The 10811-nt window shown below is 42.1% G+C and overlaps 1 protein-coding gene across 1 annotated transcript; it reads left to right on the top strand.

Annotated features, from left to right (window-relative positions):
- Positions 1-432: 432 nt before the first annotated feature.
- LOC311144803 (ectonucleoside triphosphate diphosphohydrolase 2-like) lies at positions 433-10607 on the top strand (the record flags this gene model as incomplete). The annotated part of the gene is given in 10 exon segments (XM_084180944.1): positions 433-488; positions 490-652; positions 3849-3966; positions 4633-4783; positions 6935-7094; positions 7268-7495; positions 7867-8136; positions 8503-8622; positions 9574-9708; positions 9852-10607. Coding segments are annotated over 10 exon segments (1611 nt in total). The 3' UTR covers positions 10062-10607.
- Positions 10608-10811: the final 204 nt, after the last annotated feature.

Raw genomic sequence — 10811 nt, 5'->3', positions numbered from 1 at the left:
CCTTAGGTCTAGTGGTCCTTGTTTGACATTTCACTTTATTTCTAAATGTAGAGTTTTAGTTTGTTATGGTGGTTACTGTACACGTTATGCTTCAAGCTAGAACAGATGCAGGCCTAGACATTACATTGTGTATAACCTGTTTTAATTTGCATTCTCATTGGATACATATTACTCACCATCTGAGTGAGTATCCAAACACAATTATATTTGGTCCCCTTAAGGATTTTCATCCTACTCAACACTGTCATTCAATCAAATAATATTTTCTCCGGAGTAAGTTCAGGTTTTATCACTGGTGTGTTTGCCACCGCTGGGGGTTAATTATTATTATTTTTTATTTATTTTTTATATTCAGGGCATGTGTTGATAGGACAATGGATCTGGCCAAGCCCACATCCGCACTCTCTCCCACACAAGCCTTTCACTTTACTCATGCATGGGTTCGCTGTTATTCTTATTTTTGCTGGCACCGGCTGTGGCAACAGCAACTTGGCTCGTCTGTCGGTCTATGTGTCAGAAGCGACAGGGCAGCCTCATGTGTACCCAGTACCGTCAAGTCATAGCCCCGGCCGTGTTCCTGCTACTGGGAATAGCAGGGATTCTACTGGTCGTCATCCCGAGTGACGACGTGAAGGAACCTCCACAATTCATGGTAATAACGTTCGTTACCTTTTCTCATGTTTACGGGCGCGAAAATGAATGTACTGATCGTATTTGCATACACCTGTCGATGAGTGGCTTGGCCAATCATTTCACGAAATAGCCTAGAGAAAATTAGAGGAAAATAACGTTAGGTCTGATGTGATAACTGTTTTATAGAATCTTACTTAATCATTGCAGAGACTGATCACTACACATGTTGTTTAATTAAAGCACCAGTTGGTGCCAAGCTGTTACAAATAATGTTGTTACTTTATGTAGACTATATGCCTACAGCTGTATTGTAGGACTTCACTTCAAGCTGAAAAGATGTTGGTTATAATGTTATTATAAAGGCATGCGATAATAGGGGCTAGGAAAACATAGGCCTATTTTGAATATTTTCGCAAACAACACAAGATATAATAGCATTTAGTTTACTATAATATTTGTAAACAATATGCTTTGTGTTTTTGTACTATGGGGTCACTCTGAGAAACCAGCCAGAGCTACAGTCCAACTGTTATTCCAACGTTTTTATCAGGGGTCCATCCACCAACTTGCTATTCCTCACAATGTAATCCGTGTTTTTAAAATCCACTGTTTGATTTGAATGTGGGTTTAACGATGCTTTCCCTCTTAACACAAAGGAGCATGTGGAACTCCTAAAGTGGTGATGATATGCATTGCAGCAGGGAGTGCATCACAATTGCAATTAATATCCAAGCTATTGTTTGTCATATTTTTGCAGCACATAGTCTCAATTGAAGACTTACACTGAACAAAAGTATAAAAGCAACAATTTCAAAGATGTTACTGATATACAGGCCCTAATCTATGGATTTCACATGACTGGGAATACAGATATGCATCGGTTGGTCACAGATACCTTTAAAAAAAGGTAGGGGTGTGGACCAGTCAGTATCTGGTGTGACCACCATTTGCCTCATGCAGCACGACACATCTCCTTCACATAGAGTTGATCAGGCTGTTGATTGTGGCCTGTGAAATGTTGTCCCATTCCTCTTCAATGGCTGTACGAAGTTGCTGGATATTGGCGGACACTGGAACACGCTGTTGTACACAGGAACAAGAAGACGCTAGATGAAACACGATGCCATACACGCCCAAACATGCTCAATGGGTGGCATGTCTCATGAGTATGTATGCCATGGAAGAACTGGGAAATGTTCAGCTTTCAGGAATTGTTTACAGATTCTTGCGACATGGGGCCGTGCATTATCATGCTGAAAGATGAGGATCTCGTCACGGTATCTGTGCATTCAAATTGCCATAGATAAAATGCAATTCTGTTCGTTGTCCGTCGCTTAAGCCTGCCCATACCAAAACCCACCCGCCACCATGGGGCACTCTGTTCACAACGTTGACATCAGCAAACCGCTTGCCCACACGACGCCATACACGCTGTCTGCCATCTGCCCGGTACAGTTGAAACCGGGATTCATTCATGAAGAGCACACTTCTCCAGCTTGCCAGTGGCCATCGAAGGTGAGCATTTTCCCACTGAAGTCGGTTACGATGCCGAACTGCAGTCATGTCAAGACCCTGGTGAGGATGACGAGCACGCAGATGAGCTTCCCTGAGACAGTTTGTGCAGAAATTCTTCGGTTGTGCAAACCCACAGTTTCATCAGCTGTCCAGGTGGCTGGTCCTGAAGTCAGCATGCCCATATTGCACGCTCCCTCAAAACTTGAGACATCTGTGGCATTGTGTTGTGCGACAAAATTGCACATTTTAGAGTGGCCTTTTATTGTCCCCAGCACAAGGTGCACCTGTGTAATGATCATGCTGTTTAATCAGCTTCTTGATATGCCACACCTGTCAGGTGGATTAATTATCTTGGCAAAGCAGAAATGATCACTAATAGGGATGTAAAGAAATTTGTGCACAGAATTTGAGAGAAATAAGGTTTTTGTGCATATGGAACATTTCTGGGATATTTTATTTCAACTCATGAAACATGGGACCAACAGTTTACATGTTGTGTTTATATTTTTGTTCAGTGTATTTTATGCTCCATTCAGTAGAATACGGTTCATTCTTGGAATCTGTAGAAACAATGCTCTCTAAAGCATCCCGGACCGGTTATGTATATTTCCCATTACAAAGACAATACAATAAACCACAAATGCAGTATTATTTATACTATGGATGTGCATAATGTGGAGTTAAAAAGTTAGATTAAATTTAACATGTAATTATACATGAAGACATGTCAGAGACAGGCTGTCACGCTCGTTGAGAGACGGGTCAGACCAAGGTGCAGCATGGTATGCGAACATGTTTATTTAACTCAAATAAACATACAACTAAACAACGTAACGTGAGGTCCTCAGACTAAACACATACAAGCCTAACACGGAACAAGATCCCACAACTAAGGTAGGCAAACAGGCTACTTAAGTATGATCCCCAATCAGAGACAACGAGCGACAGCTGTCTCTGATTGGGAATCACACCCGGCCAAACATAGAAATACAATACCTAGAACATAAACATAGAATTTCTAGCATAGATTCTCATGCCCTGACCAAACCAACTAAAGACGACCGGCCTCTCAAGGCCAGGGCGTGACACAGGCAGATAGTGAAACTTGGATATGAGTGAAACCAGCATTTCTGCAATTTGGCAGTGCAATGCCCCTTGCCTGCACACTTGTTCAGATACAGACATGCTGTGCCTCTGACATGCACTATCTTGCCTAATAAACCCAACCTCAGAGCACTCACTGGAAAGCATTTTTTAAACCAACTTCAAAAGGGAAGCATAAAAGGAAGGGATGAAAGACAAGAAAATAAAGGGTGAAAATATAGAGAGAATAAAGGATAGCCATGCCTCTTTTATTCAGCAAATGTTCTATTGTCCCTTTTGGTTACTTTTATCCTTTCTTTCTTTCTGTCCTCATCAGTTACTATGGTGACCTTTTGTGGCCATATTGTATTAACGAGAAAAACATTTTGAAGGACCAGATGTTGGTCAGCGATACTTACACTTTGCTGTGGGAACCTTTCACTGTGCAGGGGAAATAACACAAAAATAGAAAATAAAAGCACTGAAATGTCAACACGTGTAAGACATACAATAAATAAAAAAGTAGTGTAGTATTGTCAGGCAAATTCTGAAACGTGTGTTGCTTATGTCTATTTTGCCTGTGTCTCTGACATTTCCAACCGTTCTGTCTGTTTCAGTATGGAGTAGTCCTGGATGCTGGCTCGTCCCACACTGCCATGTACATCTACAAGTGGCCAGCTGATAAACAAAATGGCACTGGCATTGTCACTCAGCACAGCGAGTGTCATGTTAAGGGTAAGAGGGCATAGAGAGCTTTTGCTGCTACACAATTAGGTATCAACCCCAAACACACCCACTAAATCTGAAGAACTGAAGAGATTGGATAAGTTGATATGACACACACAAAATCCACCTCGCCTATTTCAGGGAAAGTTGGAGCTATTACCATATTTCGCATAACTATCCATTCCAAATCTACATGAAATGCCTAGGGTAAGGGCTAGTAGTGGATTTAGAATTGAGTAGTGTCTATCAGAGCCAGACAGGCTGGCACTCATCCAGTGTTTGAGTGTTCTGGAAACTTCCACTTCAATTGTTCTCCAATGGAGAACTCAGTCTGTTTCCCTGAGGAATGACCGGTCAGAGACATTCATATTACAGAAGTGACCTTTCACTAATTATTTTTGCGTAATTCTGTTTCTTAACTGAGTGGTCAGGTTCCTGTTCTTATGCCATGTACGCTGGTTGCCCTCTACATTTCTTCCTCTATAACTTAAGTTTGGTTTCAGTTGAGCAGGTTACCATAGAAACACTTGTGAAATTGTATTCCATCCATTCAGATACACGTTCTCTTACATGAAAGAAAAAAGGTTAGGCACAAGTCAAAATTGGCAGAAATCACGTGCACTTATTTTCTGATTTCTATTCTACTCTATTATTTTCTGTTGTATATCTACCCAGGAGGAGGGGTATCCAGCTATGCAGGTGAGCGAGGGGGTGCAGGGCGCAGTCTGCAACCCTGTCTGGAACAGGCTTTGAAAGACATCCCCAAATCCAGACACCGCCTCACCCCAGTGTATCTGGGAGCCACAGCGGGTATGAGGCTTCTGAAGTGAGTGGGCAAAACACCATTAAATGTACTTTCAGATCAGATACACACAGTGGCGATTTTAGCATGACTAAAACAATGTAGGATGCATGCCAGCAAAGCCACAACACTAAACAATACATTACTTACACTATAACGGTGCCCACAAACTGTTAGGGCCTACATAAAGCTGTCCCAACACCTTAGCACTGCTACACCTGGCTATCAGCGGAGCCTTGTCTGGCAGCGAAACAGTTCATTCAGCCTCATTTACTGCCTATTAAAAAAACATAGCTGATAAGGCTGACTTGCTTAAACAAATGTGGTTTCTACTGACAATTCAGATGTACAAACTATGGCATAAGGGGACGACGAGCGGATAAGAGGCAATCCGTAATTTCGATTAAGACATTAATGAGCGAGCTAGGACGGACGTAGTCAATATAACTATTTGTTCAGCACTTTTGAAATGTACAGCGACAGAATTCAGAACATGGGCCATTCTTACAGTGTTCTCTCTGTACACCAAGTCAGAACCGTATGATAAATAAATGGGGTATATAAGCAGACAATGAAAGCTCTTACAATATTAAAATGATTACATTTCTCTAAAACAGGTTATAGGCTACATGTGCACCACCAAGTCAGAACACTAGGCAAAATTAACAGGGGAAAATAGGGTGAGGCACATGGGCTACTAACAGCTTACTACACAACATACACTTAGTATTACTTTCTTAGCTACAGTATACATACCTCCCTGGCATATTACATCATTTATGCAGCGGCATACAGGACATTTTTGGACTCACCTTGTTGTGCTGTGCTCACTTGAACAGGAAGGTGGCGCGGCGGTCCTTCGTGGGCAGATTTTGTCATCAAACTTTGTCATCAAAGTCTGGCATTCTCTGGATTTATGGTGCTTTCAAGATAACTGGGAACTCTGAAAAAAAACAAGGTTGAATCATGATGACGTCAGTGATCTTCAGGTCGTAGCTCTAGAAAGAGGCCCAAGTTCCCGATTTACAATTCCGAGTTGGATGACTGTTCAAAACGTATTTTCCCAGTCTGAGCTAGTTTTTTCCTGAGTTCCCATTTGTCTTGAACACACTGAATTCAGATTTCGCAGTTCCAAGTTAACAGTTGTTTTGAGCGCGGCACAAATCATGCTTCATTGACAGCATGGCCAATGTTGAATGTTTATCATTTTAACCTTGGAAAAGAGACCCTTAATCCCAGACTTGGGACCACACAGCCACTCCACTGAATAGCAGGCTAGTGATTGCTTTGCAATGCTTGCAGTTAGCCACTGATACCTTCCAAACCACTCATTGTTGAATTTGCGATTTCCAACTTGTTGTGTAATGTTTGTGTCCAATGGCCGATGAGCACCGATTTGTTTTATCTATAATTTCTCTTCATTATTTCTCTTCATATGACAAGGATTAAAAAGGATTTGCCAGTAGATTGTGGACTTGATTCATGATGATGACTGCTAGCTAAGATTTTGAAAGTATGATGTTGACATGATCAGTCCAATCAAAGCTACTGTAGATATAACATGATTTGACGTCATTTTATCTGTGGACAATGACCTTGAGCCTTCTTGGATGGGCACTTCTAATGTAACTCTATGGCAGCACCCAAGGGGCTTGAATTTTCGAGCTCTACCCTTAGACTTGGCGGTGACTAGTGTCCCCATGAGTGACAGAACACTGAACCAATCACGGCGCAACTAGAGAACATTACCAACACCTACGCTCCGTATTTTCCGCTGGCTGCCCCACCACCACAGAAAGCACTGAGCTAGGCTGAAACACCTGCATTTTGGAGCTGCCTTACTCAAGAAAGCGGCTTTATGAATTCAATGATTTATTTTTTTACATTGTTTGCAAACTGAAATGTGACACGTATTAATGCCAAATTAACATGCAAAATAGGCAAGCCCCCCAAAAAAGAAATGTGGGGCTCAAGACAGATGGGACTCTGCCCCACCTGCCCTGAATGACAGGTCGCCACTGGATACACAGTATAATAGCATCTTCCATTCATGGATAATGTGAGCTATCACATTAGAATGATTAATGAATGGCTTTATACTTACTTGGATAATGACAACATTTTGATATAAATTATTGTCTAGTTCTGTCCCTATTTCCTCTCTCTTTCCCACAGTATATCCAACCCCACAGAGTCAGAGAAGATACTGAAGGAACTAGGCAGCAAGCTGCATACTTATCCTTTCGACTTCAGAGGAGCGACCATCTTGAGTGGACAGGAGGAGGGGGCATATGGCTGGGTCACTGTCAACTACCTGTTAGAGAACTTTATCAAGGTGAAGTTTCAGAGTCCGCATCAGAGCCATTCAAGAACACTTAGGAATGAATGTTAAGCAGTGTTGGCAATGTTGAGGAATGATGAATAGGAAACATTGGTTTGTTTTCATTGTTTCTCAAGACCAACTGGCTCTCATTTAATTTCCTTCTCATTCTTTATTTTGTCACTTAGTATGGCTTTGTGGGGCATTGGCTTAGTCCTGGCAGAGACACAGTGGGTGCTCTGGACTTCGGAGGCGCCTCCACTCAGATTACCTTCGAGACCGCAGACATGGTGGAGGACAAGAGTAACGTCATGGAGCTGCATCTTTACGGTAGAGACTACCACCTATACACACAGAGCTTCCTGTGCTACGGCAGGGACCAGGTCTTACGCAGACTGCTGGCTCACTTGGTCAAGGTAACAAACATTCTCCTAAAATACAGTAGCATTACAAACACAGAATGATTGAGTACATCACAAACCAAAGTGCATAATGATTGTAAAAACATAGAACAATGTTAGGCTCAAATACGGGATATCACAGGAGGTTGGTGGCACCTTAATTGGGGAGTACGGGCTCGTTGTAATGGCTGGAGTGGAATTAGTGTAATGGTATCAAATACATCAAATACATGGTTTCCATGTGTTTGATGCCATTATATTCGCTCCGTTCCAGCCATTATTCTGAGCCGTCCTCCCCTCAGCAGCCTCCACTGCAGGCAGCTTATAGCCATTTATCATGAGGATATGGCTACAGAGGTATGCCTTTTGTCTCCTCTGTCTCTCAGACTCAAGGCACTGGGCCCCATGTATCACACCCCTGCTATCCAGCAGGTTTCAATGTCTCCATGAAGCTGGACAAGGTGTTTGACTCCCCATGCACGGCAGACCAAAGGCCCACTCCCTACAGCCCCCAGGACCCCCTGACAGTGATTGGCACTGGGCATTACCAGCACTGCCTGGGCAACATGTCCAAGATTTTCTCCTTTGACAGGTGCTCTTTTTCCAAGTGCTCCTTTGATGGAGTCTTTCAGCCCAACGTCACTGGCAGCTTCATGGTGAGGAGGATCCCCTGCATGGAACGCACTTTAGGATCAATCATAGGATCAATCTATGGTTCACTGTTTCTCACAATAGATCCCATTTTCTTTCAAATGTACACGGTATCCTAGTATTTAGTTACAGTATGTACTTTGGTACAAGCTATTTAACAATAACATTGATTGATTTCCTTTCAGGCAAGTATCTATTTGCAGACATTTGGTCAGAACAATAGGGTTTTGTTCTGTTTTCATTCATAGGCTATGTCACTATGCCATCGCATACAGACGACAATCCCACAGCCTCATGAGATTAATTAGACAGGCTAATCCTCTGGGTATTGCTCTGATCTCAAGGGGCTGATTGTATCTTCCTCTCCTCAGGCCTTCTCTGCCTTCTTCTACACTCATGTCTTCCTGCAGAGCACCACTGGCATCACTGTAACATCCCCCACTCTACTGGAGGGAGCCACCCGCACTGTCTGCAACATGAGCTATCAGGAAGTACTGTACTGAACTGCTGGGCTCAGCTGACTGACTCAGGCTATTCTTAGACAATGTATCTATGTAATATACTTTAGTTGCAAACAATGGTTTTCTTGCTCTAAAGCGCATTCTCTTATTTTCACATTTTCGCAGTACACTTAGGGAAAAAAAGGTGCTATCTAGAACCTAAAAGGGTTATTCGGCTGTCCCCGTGGGGAAAACTTTGAAGAACCTTGGTTCCAGGTGAAACGCTTTAGGTTCCAGATAGAGGCCTTTTAGGTTCCAGGTAGAACCCTTTCCACAGAGGGTTTTACATGGAACCAAAAGGGTTCCTCCTGGAACCAAAAAGGGTCCTACCTGGAACCAAAAAGGGTTATCCTATGGGGACAGCCGAAGAACCCTTTTGGAGACCTTTTTTTCTAAGAGTGTACAGTGAATCTCATATTACAGCAACTGAGTAAAATAACATTAGAGGGTGGATGTTCTCACGAATGTTGAATGCTGGGAAGAATATATCTACTTAGGCTGTGAGAGTGAGCCTTAATTACGTTCCCTGGAGGGTAGCAGGCACTGCACAGGATTATAATCTGAGTGAAAGGAGATCTGATCTAATAATCAGGGAATTTTATTCCATTGCTAGCATTTTGGATGCTTTCTGAGCACTTGGTGTTGCTTTATTTGTTTTTTTAAACTAGGTTTGCTGTTCACTTGCGCTATATGAGATGGAAGGGAGTTCCATGCAATCATGGCTCTATATAATACTGTACATTTAATTGAATTTGTTCTGTCTGGAATGGAATCAATGGAAACAATGTGTTTGACTCCGTTCCATAGACCCCTTTCCAGCCATTGCAATGAGCCCGTCCTCTTATAGCTCCTCCCACCAGAAAAGTGAACAACAGAGGAATACTAAGAATTCTGAGAAATTAACATTGTCATATTTTTCTAACCCCCCCTCCACATAAACAGATGCTAGAGAAGGCCCCAGACCAGAAGGGTCGTCTACAGGATTACTGTGCAGCCTCTGTCTTTATCCAGGTCCTCATGCTCCAAGGCTATGGCTTTGATGAGCTCTCCTTCCCTCGGATCTCTTTTCAGAGAAAGGTGAGCAGCAAAGTAAACCTTATGAATGTTTGACTCTATTTCAATGCAATAAAAGCTATTTCCATATAGCTTTTTCATGTACCCCTTGACTACTGTATATACTTAGGAGTTCAGTAATGGTTTGTTTTTCTTGTTTTGTGCAGGCAGGAGACACCTCTATTGGCTGGGCGCTGGGTTACATGTTGAGTCTGAGCAGTCTGTTGCCAGGGGAGAGCATGGGACTGAGGAAGGCTCTGCGGCCCGAGGCCTGGGCTGGTCTCATCTTCCTCTTTATCTTCCTTATCCTCATTGTGTCTGGATATCTTCTACTGAAGACCTGCCAAAAGAAGAAGGGCAGTGATGGCATCATCTAAGAATGTCTTCATGGCACCATTTGGTTACTGTTCTCCCCAGTCAGAATCATGCACTTATCAGTCCCAGAATTTCAATCATTCCAATGTCACATATTTTAGAGGAGGCTACAGGAGAAAAGTATATCCACATTTATGTCTGCAGCATTGAAGGTCCCCAATTTGAAGTCAGATGTATTGGTGACCATTTATACTACATTTTGTACAAGTTTTGGACATTTGGTAATGTCTAAGTGATTTAATGGCATGCACTGTAATTCCAAACCATTCTATCTCGAGTACATGTTTTATAATCAAGAAAACTGAGGATAGATTTGTAGTAGCCTATATGTAAGTATGTGAAAGGTGAAATTGAAGTGCTATGTAAGCACTTCCATTTAACCTCACATATACCTGAGTATACTACAATGCTGAAATGCAAGTGAGCCATCTGAATTCATGAATTGTCTTTTTGTGCTGTTGTTAGACTTTGTGTTAACTCAGGACTCTGTTGTTTGTGTGTGTCATTCTTTGCTAGCATGTCATGAAATTTAAAATGAGCTACATTTATTGCTTTTTCCTTGTTGATAATCTGTCATTTTGACAGTCAATACCAAAGAAAGACTAAAAAGAAAAGGGAACCAAAATAATACAAATCTATGAAAACCACAACCTATTATGGATCCTCTGGCTGATGTGACCTCAAATGAGTAGTTATGGTGGTCATATAAATGTTATGACATTGCGGTGACATTTTTACATTTTGCTTTATTA

The sequence above is a fragment of the Coregonus lavaretus genome (assembly GCF_964263955.1).
Source record: "Coregonus lavaretus genome assembly, chromosome: 17".
NCBI lineage: Eukaryota > Metazoa > Chordata > Actinopteri > Salmoniformes > Salmonidae > Coregonus > Coregonus lavaretus.
Note: the sequence above shows the minus strand (reverse complement) of the source record. Positions and strands in the feature narration are given on the sequence as shown.